General features: G+C 36.5%; 1 protein-coding gene across 1 annotated transcript in view; it reads right to left on the bottom strand.

Annotated features, from left to right (window-relative positions):
- Positions 1-319: 319 nt before the first annotated feature.
- Positions 320-24128, bottom strand: part of LOC140240559 (uncharacterized) — a 33151-nt gene continuing 9342 nt past the window's right edge. The window contains exon 7 of the mRNA XM_072320322.1: positions 320-1454. Coding sequence (XP_072176423.1) covers positions 320-1454 — 1135 coding nt within the window. The remainder of the gene's footprint in view (positions 1455-24128) is intronic.

Here is a 24128-nt window from a genome sequence, read left to right as displayed (position 1 = left end):
GTTAATAATAAGCTACTTGGTTGAATTTATACACTATATTACATCATCAAAATTTAAGATATCCATCAACACTATAATGATACATCAAAAAAAAAATTAATCGCTATTTGAATCATTGTGTTTCTTTTGCAATTTTGTCTATTACTTTGTTATAGAATGTCGTTCATATACTTAATTTGCATATTGATTTTAGCAATAAAGTGAAAGATTTCAAAATAACGATCACAAGTATATTATACTTTCTAAGAACTTGATGATATGTGCTGTTTCGGTATATACATTCTGTGAGAACTCATAATGTCTTCTTTCAAATAGCCACCTACATATTAGTGTAGTTCATATAGATTTCTTCCTGCATCGTTGGCTCTGACTCAACCCTAGAAGCCCCTCGTGTTTTATCCACCTGTGCATAGAGCTCCTCACACGGTGGCTGTTCTACGATCGAAATGTTACCTACTGTTTTGTTCACCGTCGCGTACATGTCCTCTCGGGTTTGGGATCTTGACGTAAAACTCTCCGGGCTCTGAATCTCAATGTCGTGACAATCATTGAAGCTGTCCCCTTCTATCATCTTAGAACGAAGATCATTGGCGAAGTCTTTTTCAGGATTCAACAGACTATAATCTCCGGAGTCGAAGGCATCAGGACATCGCGGTTGCTTGTTGGTATCAGTGTCACTTTGTTGCTCCGGATTCAGTTGATAGTAGAAGACGTCTTCAGAAGGCATGGCTTTTATGGCATCCTTGCTGGAACAGGGCTTACTATATTTTCTGTCAGGGTAGATCTTATGCTGTGAAGTTTGGCTAATAGGTGACAGACCAGGGTTGCGACTTCCTGTTCTGTCGTCAGGGAAAGCATGATTGAGGCGATCGTACTCGCTTTCTGTGGGCATTTCGGATGAATCGTGAAATAACGTCAGTGAATTGTAATAACTGTCATCAAACAAGCACGCTTTACCAGTGGATCTAATGGCACCATTCATCCTCCCGTCCAATTTACAAAGGTCTACATCCTGGTAGTCATTATCATCTCCATAAGCACACGCTGGTGGGTCCAGAGATGTCTCCTGCAGGCCACAATATTCATTATCAGAAGGAATATTCATTGAGGTCAAAGAAGTGCCGATGCCGGTATCTATGTGACTTTCGTCAGGAACTGTACAAGGGAAGCCACGATTTATGCTGATAAAGGTAGAAAGCCCCTCGTCTATCTCTTCAGCATCTTGGTAGATGTGACTAGTGTGCCCGAGATGGCCCCCTCTGTCTCCGACGGTGTTGCCCAGAATATGAGGCAAAAAGCTACCAGCTGTTGTAGCATTGGGATTGGTAGCGTCCGACAAAACGGTATGATCCGTCGTGATTGGCTCTTGTACAGAAGTGTCGATGGGATTCATCTGAAGCTGTCCGCCATTTGGGTGAACATTTGACTGATGCGAGGTTTGGGATCTCCAATGTCTGCAATTTAATGGGGAAATTGAATTTATGATTTATGATTTATGACCGTGCATCGCAAAGCCACCAAAAAGTCGCCATACATGGATTTTTAGTTAAGAGTAGATTGTGGAAGAGCAGAATCTAAGATTTAAAATGAAATATATACCTCAGCGCAAACAGACTTGCCAAACCAATTTAAACAATGGAAAGACAGGCACACTTTGCAAAAGTGTGTACTCAAAAGAGAGGCTTTAAACTTTAGGGTCTATAGGCAAATGCGTAATTTCCCCCAGCTGTCTGCAATGAATGGAACAGAGAAAAAAGATATAAATTTCCATGAAAATCACAATTAAGTGGTTATTAAACTAAACTGAAAGTTTGCTCATCATTAAAGTACGTTATATTTATGGCCAATATAAACTTCAAATGCAACATTAGTGTGATTTCAATTACAAGAGATGAAAACTGTTTGAAGGGTTTCTAGTGTTTTAAATCGGTAAATCTGAGAAAGCCTACATCAGACCGAAACAAAGTATTTGAAAAACTGCAAAAGAATCATGGTGCGCAATCACATAGTATAGTGTCGTTGTATCGACAACGCTTGACGCGTGACCATGTAGTTTAGCGTAATAAAGTCGGAAATCCTAGAGCTGACAAAAAGAGGTATATTCATTTTGCCCTTTCTTCGTGTTCACCCGTGCCACTTTACTTTTGATTAGGTTCATTTCAATTTGAAGGTCTAGTAAGCTAGACATCCTATTGTTATATCATTCGAGGCTTTCTCCCTGCGCACTATTCAGACGACTGGTGAGAATTTTCAATAATTAAAGACTCGGTAGCACTGGAAAATATGGGTGTCCGATTGAATCGGTCTTAATTCGCTGCCCACGCCTCCGAGGCATATTCGAAACATCGAATAATGCTCGTCAGCTAGTTGTTTTAGGGACGATTCCAGTGAAGATTATTATTATTATTATTATTTTTTGTTATTTTTATTTTTTTTTTTTAGGCCGAGTATGTACTTGCACATCAGTGATCAGTGATAAAACTGTGCAAATTGTTACGGGGATTTTCGAATATACCCGAACCGGGCCCGCCTTTCGAATCCATGTATCCCAACGATATGGGGTCTTTAAAAGATACCATTTTTTATTAATAAAAATTATAAGAGTCATATTTACGAGATCAGCAAATCAAATCAAGATGAATGTCTTTCATTGTTTTAAAACAATACCACAAGGCTGACTCAATACTTGGACTTGGACTGGGAGAGATACTCATCTCGTATGATAAGCCTGCATTCACAAATTGGCAGTCTAACCACTTACACTCGCTTGACAGCCTCCAAAATTCAACTCCACATCATTTTGTCTTTGCTTGTTTTTCTATTTTTTTGACTGTGTATACATAGGCGGCTACTTGCCATTGATTTGGTGGTGGTTTTCGTAAAATGTGTTGGAAAAATACTATATCAATGAAAGTTTTGGGCGACAGATGGAATAATAACATGATAAAATGTCCGGCGACCAGAAACTGGGGTTTTCGTGATAACAAGTCCACCCACTAATTATGTATAATACAAATCAGCAAACTTACTTCAACATTCATGTGCATTCTGTAATGTACACTCACTTCTGAATATGCTTCTTTGTTTCCTGGGTTGCATACAATGATTTCACACCCTAGATTTACAAACTAGTTTTGACAAAAATTCACCTTTTCTGTTGATGCCTACACCAAGCGATGGACAGTATGCCAACCGCAGCAAAAACAACGAGAAGGGTTCCCAGGATGTACGCAATATAATTATTCTCTTGACTCTCAGGATCTGGAAGATAAGCATTAACTTCAAATTCAGTTTATAATATTGACATATTTAATATATAGATACATAATATTTGTATATGTTCCTAATGTCACATTTTATTTCGATACAATTACTATATAAGAATATGATGTAATCATAATGTCTAATAAAACATCTATATTGAAATGAATTATAGATTATGTTAACATACATACTATGAAAATATTTTGGATAGTTAAGTAGTAAAGTGTATTACATCAAAATCTGATCTATAGGCAACGAGCTGAGAATTTCCAAAATTTTAAAAGAATAACGGGGGACAAAATTATTATGGTTAATTATATTGCTTATTTTATACTACACAGTATTACTTGGCCCTTTTTTGCACAATGATATGGATGTAATTTCATTGCACTTGTAACCCATTTTCCCTCATTAAGCTTTTTTTTTTTCAGGAAAATGCCTTTTCATTAGATCAACGAATATTTGCGTTATGATAGTTACAGCACCACGAAAATCTGATAATCAATGAATACGAGTTTTCTTTTTAGTTCCTGTTGAAGAACGGCGCTTTGCAACATTTTTTTTTTCATGGACATTTTTGTTATTCTTGTATCGAAAGAATTAAACACTTCTTCTCTCTGAGACAGTAACAACTTCAAAACTTGAATCCTACTCATTGATTCATGATGAATTCACTATGAACAAACGATGAAGAACCAAATCTAGTGTGTTTCCATTTAAACAAAGTGGTGAAACAAATGATGCATTTTAGGCAATAATTGCGAAGTAGTCGTAATGTAATTATGCGTATGCAATTAATGCGTTAAGAGGTAAAAGTGGAAACACTAGAAGCAGAAATATATATATATAATTTTTTTTTTTCTCACTACGGGTCGAATCAATTGCTAAACTCACCTGATTGAGACGTTTCAGTTGTCGCTCGCAATGGCCTAATGTCTTGGGTAGTCTGCGTCTGCCCTGTACATTGAGATAAACCCACTGCAATTATTGATGGTATACATGCTGATGATTTAATGTCCTGAACTAATATTCTCAAGACGGAAAATACGTTCATCATATAATTTTATTTGTAAGATAATCTGTAAGATATCTGACTTTTTGTACGTGGTGATAATAAAAGTATGAAAATTTGTAGACCATGAATGTTCATAATGGAGATGTTGGCATTGCACAGGTCGCCGACCCTCATCCCCCCCCCCCCCCCACAAAAAAAAAAAAAAAAACTGGCTCTCCCGAAACAAAAATAAGGGGAAGAGGACTCAGAAATCCTGATAGCAAAAATCAAAAGAAAAAAATCCAAAATTCCGCCATGAGATTCTTCCCCTCAAATGGAATTATGCACTACACAGAAAATTGACCCTCGACCCTCTTTGGCGCAGTCATCGCCCTATCAAACACACACACACACACACACACACACACACACACACACGCACGCACGCACGCACACACACACAGTCACATGGCCCCTGCACTGTATTGAATTCATGTCATTGTCTTGTAATTGTATGTCCCAAATTAATTGTCACAGTAAAAAAAAAATGAAGTGATAGGCTTTGCAGATAACAGAAATTGAAGCAGCTAGTCGTCATTACTCTCGATGCCTGCGAACTTCATATTAGTGAATTACCATCTTTTTTTGTTGGTGGTGATGTTTATTCAAGCGCATAGAGGCCTTCAAGCTTATCACACTCTAGAAAAATTCCAAATATCAATTACTGTTAACATTGCGATCACTTTATTATTGCACACAAAGTTTTGCTCATATTATTATATGTTACACCGTACTTGCCAATGTAGTACATACCCTGAGCAGTGCTTTCTATACTTTGTGTAGGCATCGTGGTGATATTGCCATCTTGCCACTCTGCGTCTGTGAACAAACATTCCCATCCACAAAAACAATGACAAACTCATGACAAGATGTGTGAAAGCACAGCAAAGAAAGGGTGAATTTCAGTAACTTCATGGAGTTCAAATCAGTGGTGCCTGTGGTGTCGTAATCTCACGTGATCAGGTGGTAAAAAAATCCATCTCTTTGGTATATTTTCAAATTAAGAGAAGGAAGACATGCAGTGAGCATTTCAGAGCACGTATCATGCTCACGAAGAAGATAGACCAATTATATAAAAAAAAAAAGATTGATATTTCCCAATGAATTACTTCACGGGATACACCACTGATGTGTATAATTCCGAGAAATGGGAAATTTGTTGGTAAGCAGTGTCTCATGTCAATGCATTTGAATGACTGCTAGTAATTTCAATTTTTCTCCTATCATGCCTATCAAATATGGCAGTATTAATTCCCACTGGTGCGCTCTACGTGGTGTGTTTTAAGTGAAGGCTCAAATGGCACACATTTTTATCATCCGCACTCAGATGACGATAACTCTCAGAAAGTATAGATGCTTTAAAAAAAATCCACAAAAAAAAAGTTAGGGTATAATTTGCAGTTCCTCCCTTTCAGGTATAATGTAAAATGCTGTCTTTTTATTTCTCTTACACTATTGCACAACGCAGAGATTTTTAAGATCATAATCACTGATAATATAGTCAAATTGATTTCAGGAGATGCCGTTTGTTTTTACTTTCGACTGCTCGGCAAGAAGGGACCGAAGCGTTCCAAACCGGGAAGTAAGTCGACCATCCTGGTAGTCCCACACACTGCAGTATCGCACTCCCGTTGACGGTGTAACTTTCGTCACAGGTGAGAGTTATCTTCGACCCGAAGCTCGTGATATCCGAGTCCCAACTTCCATTGGGCACAACCCCAGGATGATCACAAAATCCGACAGAGACTTCAATAAAGGAGACATGTATGGGGAATTCCAATGAGCCATGAGGGAAAACTTGAAATAATCATATCATTGCGATATATTACATGGAATAATCATTATGAAGAAAGATACTATAGTTATGTAAACAGATTCACTTTTGTATCGCTTTTGGTAAGGTTCAGATGCCTTTTCATCTGCCAAATTAACAGACTAGCTGACTAGCACAGAACGTAAACATAATTATAAACATTGATTGTATACGATAACAGTAAATATGTAGGAGTTTAATTTTGTTATTAAACATGTCAAAGATATGAACCTGACAAAGTATATTACAGGTATTAACAGTCGCTGACAACTTATACTGTCGTCATTATCATCACTGATGCTTGCCTACATTTATTTCACTCTCTGATGTCAAGAAATCTTTGCTTGTCGGATTACTCACGGTTAAATGAATGATGTCGGTCGGAGTCAAATTCTGTCGCAAGTGGACATGTCCAATTGTGAGAAAAGTTTCCGCCAGAAATGATCTGCGCATACGTTTCGGACTGAAAGCAAATGCACAATCCTTCATGCATGACAGCAACGCCATTGCTTTCGGGCTGTCTTCTACATGTAGACATGCACTCGCTTTCCGAATCAACGCCAAATCCGGTGTTAAACTCTGTTTGAAAGTTTAGTTGGTTGTCTTTGTAGCATCCAAGAAATGCAGGCTCTACGCAGTGACAGAATATTATGATTATTTCAGCCTTCCAATACCTGATACATGTACTTTGAAGTGTGCATTATGGCCAATACATTTTAACAACAGCTATCACTAGTCACAAATCATCCCTGAAATTACAGTTTGATAAATGTTTCTGTTTGAATACAGGTATTACTTTACATCTGTAGCGCCTGAAAATATCAAACACATACATACATACATACATACATACATACATATATGTGTGTGTGTGTGTTGACAGCGGAATCTATGGTTCTTAACAGTGTCTAGTTTCATTCCACCAAACACAATTAGCGACTAAAAGAACACTATGTTCGCATACATCAAACACACTAATTCACTCTTTCCATGCGACGTATAATATGCGACGTTTAGCGTTATACATAGAACCAAACGATGATTGACCGCTATATGTTCTACATGCTTACATTAATTTACTGTACATCCAAGCCGGATATTATGATTCACTATGTTTTTATTACATTTGATGTACATTCCTGCATTGAGAAGTATGAAAATAAATTGAATTGAATTTACTTGAATTGAATAATATAGAGTCACACAAAAGCATAAGAATAGGTATCAATATGTTTGCGAACGTCTGGACTATATGAATGATAAGAATATATAAATATTTTCATAAGACATTTTGAATCTCTCACCTCGGCATTGGAGTCTAACAATCCTGTTTGAGAAACACTCGGTTGCTGTCAAGCAGTCCATTACACGCAGCGAATCTGTGTATTGATATTGTACAAATCGTTCATGAAATAGATAAAGTTTGAACGTCGCATTTCTCATAAAAGTTTGATACACAGATAACGGCTCTCATGTGTAATATGTATGTAAAAAGAAAATAGCTACATAGTAACAAAACACAACGACAATATCAGCAATGAACGCAATTGGGCATTAATAAGTTTGTGTGAAGAGAAAACGAATCTTATTCTAATGAACGTTTGATTGCTGCATTTATGCCATTAAGAACTGTCATCCAGTGTCAAAGAACGTAGTCATTTGTAAGTATTATATTTCATCGTTGTGTATGTCTGTAGCAAGAAAACTCGCAGTACAGTTTTAAAAGAGTGTTTATTATATAAGGAGTTTTGAAATATCGGGAAATTAAAACTGTTGCACGTTAAGAAAACGAATCATGGCAATGACAAAAGGCCTACCTCACTAGCTTCAGTTTATGTATTTCCATCTTCAAATATATTGCAGAGTTACGTCGGACACAAAGTGTGCTTTGTAGCGATCAAGTTTATTTGATGCGATACATGCTATTCTTTCTGGGATGTGGTATACATATACATTCACACATTCTGATCTGCATGCATATAATTCTGCGGTTACCTTTACGACATGACACCACTTGAATCTTGTGTCGTGTTGCTGTAGTCATACTGGCCAAACTTGAATGACCCGTAAAGCCCTTTGCAGCCGGGAAGCCTAGCTCTTCGCAGACCAATCCAGCAGCTTTGTCGGTAAATCCATCATAGCAGACGTATTTATCCGATTCGACAACCACCAGGCCTTCAAGAGGAGAGGGTCCGTCAGCCAACTTTACCGATGATATCTCTTGAAAATTGAATGACCAAGGTTCGAAATGTTATTTAAGGTAACTAATAATCTATAAGCAATCATTCATGTCGTAGCTCATTCGAGGTGAAGACGATTATCAGAATTATGGTCTAAATCCTTCTTCGAGTTATACACTGTATAGTTTCCCCTTAACAGTTTCTCGAAAGAAACAGAATAAACAATGCGATTTATATTTTTTGTCGTTGTTTTTAATGCAGATCGCACTCTATAACTTTAATTCTCCTCCCCACATATTTTGGGAACAATATGACGAAACTAAGTAAACTTTCGTGAGTCAACTGGCATCAATAGAATCCATAAATGCAATTCATACCTGACGTGAAGATCAATAATAACGCTTATTATTCTAGAGATTATTAGCGAATGTCGAGTTATCAATCTAACATTTGCACCAATTTGATTACAATATACGGTACAATAATACATTAAGACAGATACGGATACAGAATGATGGCTATTATGTGAATTGATTTTCACAACAACACTCATGAACAACAACACAACACATGTACAACGACATTAATGAACTCTTTCTGTTTTGCTTTGATGGGCATTTTTTAAAGAATAATGACCAGGATATCTACCAACGAAGTATTCACTCACAAAAAAAAAAAAATCAAAATGCCAAATTTGCCGGATACTCCCCATTGCAATTGCCATCGAGTATCTTCCAGGACAAATTACTGTCGCAAATTTTATTTCGTATGTTTCTCTCCCCTGAGCCATAACAATCCCATGAAATAATTCAATTCAATTTAATTCAATTCATTTTCATGTTTCTAAATGTAGGAATGTACATCAAATATAATAAAATAAAGTGAATCAAATTAGCAGGCTACGACGCACAATAAATCATTGTAAACATATAAAAAAAAACAACACGACGGTCACTCTTCGTAAATTTGGCTCTCTGTATAAATGCTAGAGAAAAATGATGGAACCTGCTTAAAAGCAAGCTTGTTAAGCGTAGGTCCCAAATTCTGAATAGAGAGTACAAAAACGCATAAGGAGCACGGTTGCAACATAGCACCAAAATATAGAAAACAAAACTAAAAGGCAAGGATATCTGGGAAATGATAGATTCTTCTCAAATATACATGGTGAAAACAAATAACCACAATTTGCAGATGTTAAGAACAGTTGTTTTAGGGATGTTAACAATATGGTGTGATAATACGATTTGAACAATACTGTAAACACTCGACATGTGGGTCCTCAGAAGAGACAAGGGAAGCCTTTATAAGGGAGAGAGAACATGCATGTACCAAGGAGATTTTATACATTGGAGTTCCAACTGGGTGTAATTATTCAAACAGTTGTCAGATTTCTATTGATGTACAAAAGAATTCCACAGGCATTACAGGTGCACTTGTTTTTTGTTTCAAACAATATTTTATTTCGATTCCATCATCCATCGTTGATTACAATTCAACAATTAGTTGTGTTGCTTGCTGCGTGACATTTCAAACGTATATCAAAATATTACAAAATAATTCTTAGGACTGTCATTGTGTCAATTTCTGATTATTCTACTATACAATACACAGCAACTGCTTCACAAATATAGTCATCCCCGCAATAATTATAAGATCAATTTTTGATAATGCCCAATGGGTCAGCAATACCATTATGTATGTACAATACACATTACAAAATATATCCATTGACTGCGTCCTGTATACTCATCACAGCAGTAATTATTAGATAATGAAATCAATATTGTTGAGAGGTCAAACAAAAGGCCTGCATACCTATGTATCAGGGGTCAACAAAAAGCCTACATAGATATGCACACACATACATACAAAAACTTTACAAATCTACATGATCAGTGTCTGTACATAATCCATACCTATAAAACATTACCCCTTCATCGCTCACCCGTATAACCTCATCAACACTTCCTCCTCTAGATAGGCATACTCCAGGTATACCTCACTCCAGCACAGATGCACACACACACACACACACACACGCCCACAAACACCGAACCTGTTCACCAAACAATCAACAACAAAAAGCACAAAGAGGTAGCAATAGATGCGGAGTCCGAATCACCGTGTCATTAATTGATTCCATTTCCTGCTGTGCAAGGCCAGCGTCCCTCGTTTCATTGCTAATTTCCTTTCTTCTTCTCGACTTTCTAACATTCTTTCTCTAATTTCTCTTATCAATGGGGGCCTGCTCTTTTCCTTCGAAAATACAAATATCATCCATTTTATCAATAATATCAAATGGTTTATGAGTTGCCCTTTTCCAATATCCTGCGTTTTAATACCGACATGAACAGATTGCCAATTTAACTTTTGCATCTGGGGTAAAACAAAAACTTCACTACACAATTTCCAAATCTGATTGACTTCCCTACAATAAAAAAACAAATGTTCATAAGTCTCAACCTCAGAATAACAGAATGTACATTGGTTATCTCCTACAAAACCAAAAGAAAATAACTTAGCTTTTGTATATATTAAACCATACGACATTTTATATTGAAATTCACGCAGCTTACAATCAAGAGTAGACTTCCGAGGTCTTAGAAAAATCAATCTAATATCTATTTCCTCAAAATTATATAAACCAACTAAATTATTATATGCTGATGATGTTCCAAATCCATCCCTCATCAATGCTTTATAAATAAGTTTTGACGTTATATCCTGTATATGATATATTTTATTCTGCAAATAAAATTCAATTTTCAATTGAGTATCCTCCATATTCATTTCTTGTTTTAATGTACCCTTCCATGATAACGGTAAAGCTAAAAATATTTCAAACATTTTTCCAATCATTTCTTCACTAAATCCTAATCTTAAAAACTCCCTTCTCCCTTTAAATTCCCCATTTACATCTACCAAATGATGAACTTTATATACATTCCTAAGAAATAACTGTTTATCAAATATTGTATGTCCATCAATCAAAATAAATTTATTATTAAAGATTACCTCATTCCTTTTTGAATCCTCTTTCAGGATCAAACTTCTACTTCCCATCCAAACCTGCAACATATCATTGTAAAATTCTGGTAAAGTTAACCTCAACAACCCTAAAATCGCCTTACTATAAAAAATCAAAATACCTCCCACCGATTTAGTGAAAAACTTAAAACATAACTTCCACTTCATACTATGATCCCCTAAAATCAAACGCTTAATCCACATAATTCTTTGTGCTTTAACAAACACTCGAAAATTAATGAACTTTAATCCTCCCCTATTATAATCTAAATACAAAATATTCCTTTTTATTTTATCTCTACCCCTCCAAATAAAATCAAACACCACCTTATCTAACTCCTCAAATACCCAATCAGGTGTTACCATGAGTGAAGAGATATAAATCAGCTTTGGTAAAACAAAAATCTTTACTTGTGCCTTTGATGATCGATGTTTCAAGCCGCCGTCTTGCTGAGCAATCTGAAGATTCATTTTGAACGTTATCATAATGTTGGTCATATTTTGCTTATTTATTTATCAAATGAAATGAAATTTCACTTATTGATAAAGCATGTAAAACAAAAGTCAATCCCTTCCAGAAATTTGTGCAAAAGTGTAAGTCAGAGCTGTATCATATGAAAATGTTTAAAACTGTAGCATCCTGGAAAGCTGGTTTTATCACTTTTCCGCATAATTTCCACAAATGAAACTAATATGGAATAATCTTCAAGTATAATTCTTTATTGATAGGTATATCAAATTAGTGCCCGGGTATGCCCAGTCGAGAAATTTTCATCTTTATTTCAGCATTTTTTGCTCAATTTCTATTCGCGCATCCTCGTGTCTGTACCACCTACCTTTTATAAGAAGGGATAGCGAAAAGTAATTACCAACACAAAGACATATCTTCCTTTGAAAGTGGCTGGTGAATATGCAATGAGACACAAGTCAATTGTCTTCCTATCTGCGCGACAGATCCTGGTTGGCACATGCTTCAAATATTTTTCTAGCGGCGGCTTCGAACATCTAGCAAAGGAAATAAGGCGGTTGTGACTCCATTTTTTAGAACCTCCTTGCATGTACTAACAAAAGATTTACCAGCTAGTAGCAATGACGTGAGTACAACCAAGGAGGTTCTAGAGAATGGAGTCACAACCGTCTTATTTCCTTTGCTAGATGTTCGAACCCGCCGCTCAAAAATATTTGAAGCATGTGCAAAACAGGATCTGCCGCGCAGATAGGAAGACAATTGACTTGTGTCTCATTGCATAATCACCAGCAACTTTCAAAGGAAGATATTTCTTTGTGATGGTAATTACTTTCCGCTATAACTTCGTATAAAAGGTATGTGGTACAGACATGAGGATGCCCGAATAGAAATTGAGCAAAAAATGCTGAAATGAAGATGAAAATTACTCGACTGGGCATATGCGGGCACTAATCTGATATATCTATCAATAAAGAATTATACTTGAAGATTATTCCATATTAGTTTCATTTGTGGAAACTAAGCGGAAAAGTGATAAAACCAGCTTTCCAGGATGGTACAGTTTTAAACATTTTCACATGATACAGCTCAGATTTACACATTTGCGCAAATTTCTGGACGGAAATGTCTTTTGTTTTACATGCTTTATCATTAATTGAAATTTCATCTCATTTAATAAATAGATAAGCAAAATATGGCCATAATTGTGATAACGTTCAAAATTAATCTTCAGAATGCTGAGCAAGACGGTGGCAAGGAACATCGATCATCAAAGGCACAAGTGCGCCTGTGGAATTCCTTTGTACATCAATAGAAATCTGACAACTGTTTGAATAATCACAGCCAGTTGGAACTCCAATGTATAAAACCTCCTTGGTACAACAAAGCCAGCTGTTAACGAGTTCCAAAGTTTGTACATTAGGAAGAAGTATACTAATGTGGAGGAATTAAAGAGCGCAAACAGCGAGGCTCAACTGATTTGAATGACAACAACCAAGCACAGCAGCAAAACGTGCATAAACAAGATAGAGAGAAATTTCAATGGACTTACGCAAATGTATTGTGTCTTAATTTGTATTGGGATATCGTTTCAGTATTTCTGTCCTGTATATATAATTGTTTGTCAATCACTGAATATTTGTATACTGTACATAAAATGACATTTTGATACATTGCAGTATGGCTTCGATGAAAATGAGGCATATGACACGGCATTCAATAACTTTGTATACTTTCACTTTACTTCTATTTTATGTCACTGTTTCATCGCGTCTTTTACGTTTTAAGACTTGAATAATTTATTGTTTTTAATAGTAATGTGTGTCAACGGAGTGCGTCCTCGCTGTAGATTTTCTTGTTTCACTCTTTTAAAAACACGATGATTAAACCACACGTCTTTTTTGCAATTATTGTCAACTCATCCCTAGATCTTATGTTCTGTCATGCAGATGGAAACATCAGGTTTCGAGTAACGGAGGGAAAACAAGTGTTGGAGTAAGTAACAGTCAGTGAACAGTTGTGTTCATGATGTGGAAACTACACTTACCTTCGTAACACTTCACGTTCATGTTGAATCTCACAGGGTAGACATATATACAATAACTGTAGCTTCGTCTGATGGGTAAGCGATAAAAAGGAAAAATACTCTGAGTCTTTCAGTATCAGGTTCCGAGATGTCTTGTTTGCTATTTCGTCAAGTCTTTCGAATCCAACCACTCCATTGTTGATGGAATTGAGGGTATAGAAGATTCTCCTTCCACGGGGTACCTGCAGAACCCAACTATCACGGTTGTCAGCGCAGGTTCGGTCACACCGTATCTCCCGTTCTGGAATCCCCGAACAATTTAGACTGAAATCTGCGTGATGATAAGGATAACAAATGGTTCACGTAAATCAATGAATTATGAGAATAGCAATAAAAGGAACAATGAAACATTCCTCATGTATTCGAGCTGATGTCAGTTCGGTGACATGATTTAAAGCACCGAATCATGTATTATTTCTTACCAAATTCTTTGAACGCATTCGTCTTCCTGGAGGTAATAGCCCATTTGTTAAGTTATATATCGTTTTTCTTTCAAAAGCGTAGCAGATAAAAAAAAAGATAAAGGTTAACTTAATAGAACCTAATTACTAGTGGGAATTTTTAGAACAGAGGTTCAAGCATATCTGATATAACATCCCATTCTTGTGTAAAGACTGACATGCTTAACCCGGTGAAGTGGTCCCACCTTACATCCAACTGGACCCCATGGAAGACCAGCTTAACGTAGCTGAATATGGGCTATCCAGCCATCTTCTCAGATGGAAAATGAACACACAAACAAACAAACAAACAAACAATAAGAACTGAGAAAGAGAGAAATGTGCGAGGTATGTCAATGATGGAATGAAAATTAAAAGGTATACCTACATGTATTAGTTCCCAATGCTGAGGACTTCATAGAAGGATTGCAAAACGTGAAATGAGCAGAAATCCATACCAGGAATATCATTCTTTCCTCCATCGCGAAAAAGGGGGAATCATAGCACAGCCACTGCAGATAACTCCGAAATACCAGCACGCTATTATACGAAGGACTGAAAGTCGGTGTAATGTTCCCTTGAAACCCTACATGCAACCGGTACGTGGAATAGGAATGACCGATAATTGCAGTTGATGGTACTGACTGATGACGTTGGAGTATTATAAAGTCTGAGTGCGCATGATAAGAATGCGTTCGAGCATAATGAAATTGCAATTATCTCATAAAGTTGCCTGGGCTTTCAAGGAAGCGATACAGGAGGATCCACAGCATACAGCCACTCGAGAATGCCAATCGTTATAGTTTCAGTAATATAACGCCCACGCTATCGTTTGAGATATTGTATTGTGTCAAGTTATTATCACAGATCTATTATCATATTTCTGTGATAGTTACTGAAATTCATGGGATACTTTCGGACTACATTTATACTGGCTAAGTGCTTCCAGCAAGCTGAACGACTCCGTAATGAATTGTGCTCTACTATTATGATGCATTTGTTTTTAACACGAAATATGTAAACCAAAGTGATAAGCAAAACTCTTGAGGGTGGAAAACTACTTTCGACCCTTAACAAATTCACAAAGCATTTTCTCTTTTTCTCTCCCTCTCTCTCTCTCTCTCTCTCTCTCTATCTATCTATCTCTTTGGCCTGTGCATTTTATATCATTTTAAATGTTTGATAGTATTGGTGCAAGAAGCTGAACCCGTCTCTTTTGCTTTTTTCTTTTGTGAGTGCTGGATTCAAATTTGGATGATGAAGCTCTTTTACAATTGAGGGCTTTGAAATATCAAAGGACCTATCCACCTTCATGTGGATTGAGTGAATGCAGTAATATTAGTACAGCATGATTATCAGTGAAAGTTTGGGGGAAATCGGACAGTCAGTTCAAAAGTTTTGATTTTTTTAAGTTTCTGCTCTGTCACTGCAGGGTGAGAAGACTATTACAGCTAGTGATGTTACATGTATAGAACAATGTTAAGAAAATAAAGACATTTCAACATATTTTCACTTTTCTCGCATCATTAAAAAGACCACATATATATATATATATATATTGCACCCATATATCTTCAAAACCTAGTCTCTCTCCGCTCCTCCTCTTCTGCCAGACCCCTCCGTTCATCTTCCTCTCTCCAATTACTTCATGGCCCACGTACAAAAACCCATTATGGTGACCGAGCCTACTCTTCCATTGCTCCCACTCTATGGAATAAACTCCCTCTTTATATTCAGAATGCCTCATCTGTCGAATCATTTAAAATTCTTCTCAAAACTCACCTGTTTAATCAGTTGTATTTTTTTTTTCTGGAGGCGCACACAGTTATCAATTATTGTACCATTGCATCACATGTATTTTTCTTTTCTCTTCTTTTTTTTTCTTCTTCTTTTGTTACTGTTAACGCTGATTTTGTTAATGCTATTGTGTTTTCTAGTCTATTTGTATGAGTAGCAAAGTGCGCTTAGAAACGTCAGTATGAAGCGCCATATAAATGCAATTATCATTATTATTATTATTACTATTATTATTCAATTTGATTTCATCAACATACAATTTCATGAGTTTCTCAAATAAACATGTGAAAAGGGCGTTAGAAGAATGTTAAGGAATTCAAATTCACGATAAGCAATAAGGCAAACATTTGCAACATACCGACAGTCTTTTTCGTTGTTTCTTATATTCCTTGTAGTTACTCATCTATTTGAATATGCACACTTAATGTATTCTGAAATGAGACTTTTGCCTTGCATAGGGCCTATGAAAGCTCGTATAACTCTTCTTTGAAACGCTTATTATGTACATTACATTTATACACGACCCTAACGCTGCTAGAGAAGAGTACACGTATACATGAATATCTCGAATACGGACAGAATTTATGGGCGAAGCTTTTGACAAATATAGCAAGACTATATCACTGGAGAAACAATTGGGTGAAACAGGTCTACAGTTGAACTGGAAGCTGTGAACTGGAAGGTGTGAATGGAATCAAAATGTAAATTTGAATGTAGACAAATTTTGAGATATAGCCATTCTCTTAATGTTACATCGATACTGTAAGGAAGTAATTTGAACGTGGAAGACAAAATTATTCACAAAATACAGTAGACTATGAAATTAAAATGTATTATTGTGTACAGCAATCCAATGTATTGCAGAGAGAAACAAGAAAGGACCCATAGAAACGCATGGGAACTTCTTATGTTGATTGAATTTGAAATTTCAAAGTGCGAAGTTGTATTCCTACAAATGAAATTGAAACTGGTAATTCTTAACTTTTAAACGAATTGCCCGATTTTCCCCAAATTTTCAGATGCTCTCTACTAATATTGCTGCATTCACCCGATTCACACAGTGGCGAATCCAGAGGGGGTTGCACCGGGCGCGCGCTACCTCTTCATTTGTTGTTAAAACAAAAGAAATAAAAAGGAAAAATGAGATGAAACCCGGAAGTAGCACCAAAAATATTGTTTGCGCCCCCTCCCCCTTTACAGAATTCCTGGATACGCCCCTGTCACATGCCTATGAAGGTGGACTTGTCCTTTAAAGATGGTAGCCAAAATTGCCGCATAAAATGACGTCTTGCCACATTTTCTTTTAAATTGTTGAAAAGGGAGAAACAAACATTAAAGATTTTCTTTACATTTTTTATCTCGAGTTAGCTGAACCTGCATCTGGATGTAGCAACTTTTGCATCCTTGACAATTATGAGATATTCAAGATTCAGAATGAATGTAGTACCAGTTTGTTTGAAGTTATTTTATTTTTAGCATGATTATGTTGAATTTATGATGATATATGGATACTCAGGCCCGTTCCCCCTCGAAATGGAAAATGTCTGCAGAACGGATGACGTTTCCAGATCTTTCCTGCTCTGTAGAGTTATGTGAACACATATAATATTCCTGCTCTGTCATTGTCGAGGAAGATAAGGGCTCTAGTATGCGTCATGAGACCTCTTCAGCTAATCGGCCACTCCCTGCGCGTGCGTAGATGTCCAATCGAAAGCGTACTAGCCGATTCCCAAGGCTTTTAGGAAAGTGGCACGAGCGAGTACTTACATTGTCGATCATCTTTCAATTCGTTTTTACCACGACTCACACACACACACACACACAAACACACACACCCTCGTCCTGTACCTATCAATGCACACATGTACACACGTACATGTATTACACTTCAGTTAATACTTGATATTTATCAAACCTTCCTGCTTACATTGAGATTATCACAGCTATATTCACACACACACACAAACACACATATGTATATATATATGTATATATATATATATATACATATATATATATGTGTGTATATATATATATACATATATATATATATATATATATATATATAAATGTATATTGTCTTTAGAATCTGAAGGAAAATATGGTATATGCCCCCTTATGTAAGTTGTGAGGTGACACGAAATTCGCTTCTGCAACAATTGTTCCCGTCTCATTATCTCCTAGGACTTAGGGTTCGGGTTTGGGTTGTGATAGTATTTTAGGTTTAGTTTGATTAGGATTAGGGTTAGGGTTATGTTTGTGGGTAGAATTTATGTTTGGCTTACCGTGCAAATATGTCATGGCAGCAATTGTCTCAGGAGCAAATGTCAATGAACCAAATAATAAACCTTCCCATTTCCTCATTTCCTACTTTTTGTGACAGCATTGTTTCTTTTTTCTTTTCCCTGTGATATAATTGCTGTTCTAACCTCTTGCAATAACTCAACAGCTGATTCTGACCTTGCCTGACAAACAATAATATTTAATTATAAAAATTGCTGTTATTGCATAAACCAATGTTAATTATTTGAAAGGTCCCTTCAATACCATGTACAGTGTATGTGTACATACATTCAAACACTCGCACACAAACTCTCTCACACACAGACATAGCATGCATATACACATCCATACAATCACAAATATTGCACATCCATACATTGTCTAAGTGCAAATGAAAACAGATGATATCAGTCACAAGTCAAGAGGAATTAAGACACACATTTGATAAACTTAAAAGATTCACCAGTACACCATGGCTGTGGATTTAAAGACACATAGTTTTTAATAGAAGCAGGAAGCTTGTAGCAGTCCTCTGACCATAAGTTCATTTGGATATCATGTTCCAATATATCAAAAATAAGTTAGTTCGGAATACTGTTCAGTGTTGCACATTCAATAACCTTTAAAGTCCAAGCATTTGCTAGACAACTTCTCACACTTGAGATTAGAGGAGGAAAAAATCTACACTACATCATCTGTACAACTATTGATGAAACACTATCAGACGGGCTAATTTTGGCACAAATTACTTTACGCGCACAGACAACACTATGAAAACTGACAATGTCAACAACTCAAAAAATACCACTAAGTTACACTAAGAAGTTACACACTAAACTGCACTATTTTCTTCTTCTTCTTGATACAGTGTACTTCCACTAACGGCATCAGTAACTAATGTTTCTTGTTATTAAGCTTCTTGTAATTGTACGAATATGATACAATGTATTTTCAGTATCTTTATAGGACATTAAGAAGTAGCACTGCAGACACTAATTATCTTTGTTACAATATCATCTAATGATTACTTATTACCAGCGTTGCTTTCATTATTCAAAGTCCGGAATTTTAGCTCTGGATGTCTTCTGGTCATGAATGAAATTGTGCCAGAAATTTCCTGATAACACGAATTCCGGTACTGCATAACATCAGACAAACTATTATTTCCTCTGTTTTCAATCTAAAGAACGATGACTTCTTTGCCCTTAATTCAGTTTGACAATATTACATGTGAAATCCATACCAGAAATTACTTTATACAATGTCCCATTGAGATTACCAATTACCATAGTTATGAACATTGTGTATACAACATTCTGGGTTATAGTTGAGTTATCAAACGTCCCTCGCAGGTCCTTTTAAAAGGGCATTGTACCGGTTTTTTATTTTTTTATATGTTGTTCTTTTAATTCTAAAAGACCCAGCGGTGCAAACAGAATCAAAATTTCATAACGATTTAGCCCGTAATTTCATGTTAAATATTGAACTTTTTGGGTGAGAATTATGCTAATGAACTGACGAGCCCGGATGTCGTGACGTCACAGGTGCCAACTATATCACTGATTACAAGCTCTCGCATATGCGTGCGTTAAATCGTACCGACTAGCAGACGACGCTTAGGCCCAATTTAGCTAGCAGGCGGCACTTGTGTACTGTCCTATTCATGCAGCTGTCTCAAATTTCGCTGAACCAAATCGCCCCAAAATTACAGGATATACTTCTAAGCATATTTCAAAATACAGTCTTATATTTGAACGAAATCGGTAATCGAGAAGTATCAATATTGACGCCGACTTTCAAGTCGTCACTCAAAAACACTCCCGCTTCGCGAGAGATCATGGTAAACGCGACATGCACAATCTACAACTGAAGTACTAGTACTTTGCGAACGGGGAATTTACGCGGGAACTAAACGAAAAAAAAAATGTCATGATTTTGGCGATTTGTGTGATTTACGATCTATATTTTTCATTTGACTCAGCTCAAATAATTTATAAATTGATTTTTTGCTTCCGATTACTTGAAAGATTTGTCTCATCATATTACATGGCTAACTTCAGTCTGTGCGTCCGCAGGCAGGTAGGGCCTATACCGCGATCACTCTTGTTTAGTCGTACAGAGCAGATTATTTTTAGCGACGACAGGAAAGTCGACAACTTCACTTACGCTTCCCGACTTGCGATTTGGTTCCAATTAGCGTGAGCAAGTGGACATGAGTCATAAAGTATTTCCTGTGATTTTGGTGCAATTTGGTTGAGTGAATTTTGAGATATCTACATGGATATGGAAGTACGCTAGCACTATACCTACAACAGCGCTTGGATCGCGAAGCGGCGGCACTGTTAGTATCTACGTGGTCAGGCCACTCTTCCGAGGTATGGGTCCTACTAAAACTAAACTAGATCTTGATCTAGTCCTTGGTGTTAATACGACCACCATGAGATTTATCTCGACTACAAAAACATTGAAAATCCATAAAGCAGATACCTTACCTGCAAAATTCAGCACAGAAACAACAGGGCCTGCAGCACAAGGGCCTAGATCTAACGGCAACGCTAGACCTTGGAGTCTGGACTTTCGTCTGGACTTTCTTCAAGTTCTGGCAGCAGGGATATGTATACTATATAACGTTTACGCTGTGCCTATTAGCGCTGTGCACGTACAGCTGTCGACGGGGCGGCGAGTGAGTACAGGGGCCTACTCATCAAGACTTGAACTGCCACGTAACGTTAGAATCTACTCGGTCCTTGACTGCTCACTAGTCCTAGTCCTAGTTCTAGTCTAGAGTCTATGTGTACTGGGTGCCGTTTTCTTCTAACTAGGCGTAAACCGTGATTGCCGTTGACTCAGTCCTCATCTTCGTTAGATAAGTTTGAACTGTCGAACCATTATCGCTCATCATCAATGCATAGTATAGTTAGTGCAACGTTACTTACACACAGTTTTCTATGGGCAGCACGGTACGTTCGTACAATGATGCCAATTTCATCATTGCATATCTGGAATATTCCCCACAAATTTTATCTAAATAAAAAGCTTTTGAAGAGATTCCTTTTAAAAATTAATTAATATTATTTAATAATAATAATAATAATAATAATAATAATAATAATAATAACACAGGGTACTTATAATGCGCCAGTTCCACATAGTTAACGTGCTCAAGGCGCAGTAGAAGAAGTAAGTTATGAAATACAAAAATCCTTACACAAACATGCACATGAAAATGAATGACACAATAATGATAATGAAAAAAAAATGTACATCATAATATACAATTCTACTGGAAAATGGTCATGAACAAATGAGTCTTGAGGGCAGCTTTAAAGGAGTCAACATTCGAAATGTGACGGATAGCTTGAGGCAAGTGATTCCACAGGTAAGGTCCAGTATTATCTAACATGTTTATTTCAGCTCCATAATGCAATTTTATTAAATAACAGTTTTTGCAGTGCTTCATGTGAGATTTCATCAGTAAATTGACATGTGTAGTTCGTTTTCCTAAAGTCGGAGGGTGGCACCTGTGACGTATGCCAAATTGTGTGGATCGTTCCTTGGCTTGCTCGTTTTCATTTTTTTTTTCAAAAAATCATTACAAGCTTATCCTGGGTTTTAAAATCCTCTCTTTCCAGTTGTAGTCATCAAAAAATGTAGATTAGAATTATCAGACAATTAGAAAATGTCAGTACAGTTTTCTTTTAAAGCTCTCAATAGTGTTCGTTGCTTAATTCTCGTATTTCTTATGTTAGCTCACTTGCTCCCTTTCACCGTATCTTGTTAACTTGTAACTTGTTTCACAGATATCACCGTAATGATGATAACTTATAGTAAACATTAACAAACATTGGAATTATCCGAAAGATCATGCATTATTATAAAATACTATGACACATTTTATGTTCTTAAGCATATTTCTCATTTTTGGTTGTTTGTTGTTGTTGGGTTTTTGTTTTGTTTTTTGGGTTTTTTATTTTAATACACAAAACCAGCTTCTTCAGAAATATAGCAAGGCACTTGCGATATCTGATTAATCCAGCCTGGCACGAAAAACAAAATGCCAGAAAACCTTTTTATAATTCACTAGCAAATACGTGTGACGTCTACATTGGTACCACTGAAGTCTGACGACGTATTTACCTTAGATTATATTATATATATTTTTTAATAGTAGGGTGGAAAAATGAGACTATTTAAATGATGACATGTCCTAGTCCAAGCTAGAAACATGATGAAGTTCGTGCGTTATAATTTTGAATTGCATTCATTTACCAATGTACTTCGGTAATTATAACCCAACACACCTGATCATCGTGCATACACAAACGTCATGGTAGGAAACAGGTATCTTCAATGAGGTATACAGATAGAACATGTACATTTACAGCGTATCGAGAAAACACTCCAAAATAACATCCATTATTACAGTGTATAAACATGAATGTGATTTGTCCTGTCAAGGATTCCACTTGTTGCTATAAGTCCTAAGTGTATTTACAAATCAAGTTTATCTTACACATCTTATAGTAACTCAACCAATATGAGTTTTCACAAAATGGAGTTAATGTGTCACTAACACGAATATTGCAAAGAATGAGTTTTGAATGATGACAATGATGCTTCATGTATAATTTTCATTAGTGGATTATGATAAACATCACAGGTTGTAATTATTTTGCTTTGCGTTCGATCATGAATATTACTTCTGCTTTTCACTTGAATCCAACCTGTTAAGGACGAAGGTCGAATCCTCTTTGAAGGCTCTCTTCAAAAAAGTCATTTGTTCTCATACTTCCGGGTTATACTGAAAGGTTGTAATTAGGTTTATAAAGCTTAAATGATTCCCTAACGCTCCATGACGAATAGCTCCCAGATAATTTAGCCAAAATATAAGCTGATATATTGGAAGGTTTGTTAATGCGCACCTTCTTATTATTTTCGGATTAACAAACCTTCGGAATAACAAACCTTATATCATTTTTGGATTAAAGAACCTTTGGAATATCGAACTGTATTTCATTTTCAGATTGACGAATTTCCGGACGAACGAATCTTATGATCAACAAACCTTCGGAAATTTGAACTTTATTTAATTTTTGGATATTCGAATCTATTATATGTAGGATAAACGAACCTTCCAAATTCCAAATTTTGTAAACGGAATAACGAACATCCGGAATGACGAACACTGCCCATCGTATATTCGTCGTTGTTGTGAAATTATTTACCAGTTTGCAAAATAAGTATAAAGGCATCTTTACAGTTCTGGTTCGCGAGGAATACTCTCATACACTTTTGAATTGAAGTGATCTTCTGTTTGGGAGGAAATTTCGTTTTCGTACAAATCTATCTTTGTGGAAGACAAGCTGTTGTGGCTCTCACAACCATCATTGACGCTTTCACCAGGATCTGTTTCTAAAACGAGATAGCCATGTTCATCCACCTCATGCTCCACTCGTGACCTGCTAGGATAGATAGATACCGCATATAAAGGATCGTTTCGGGTCATTGCATAAGGGCCAAATTCGGCATTTCCTTCGATATTCCAGTAGGTAGGACAGTACTGCGGTTCTGGAATAGGCGCGGATTGTTCGGAAGCTGAGGGAATTTCGTGGTAAATTGACGATTGGCATTTCCCATATTGACTAGCGTCATCTACACCTCTGGACTGAATAGATGACGCTATGCTGATTTCTTTACCACATGGTGAGACACTTGCTT

Source organism: Diadema setosum, chromosome 17 (assembly GCF_964275005.1).
Source record: "Diadema setosum chromosome 17, eeDiaSeto1, whole genome shotgun sequence".
In the NCBI taxonomy this organism is placed as follows: Eukaryota; Metazoa; Echinodermata; class Echinoidea; order Diadematoida; family Diadematidae; genus Diadema; species Diadema setosum.
The sequence above is the reverse complement of the archived record's forward strand: the minus strand, read 5'-3'. Positions and strand labels throughout refer to the sequence as shown.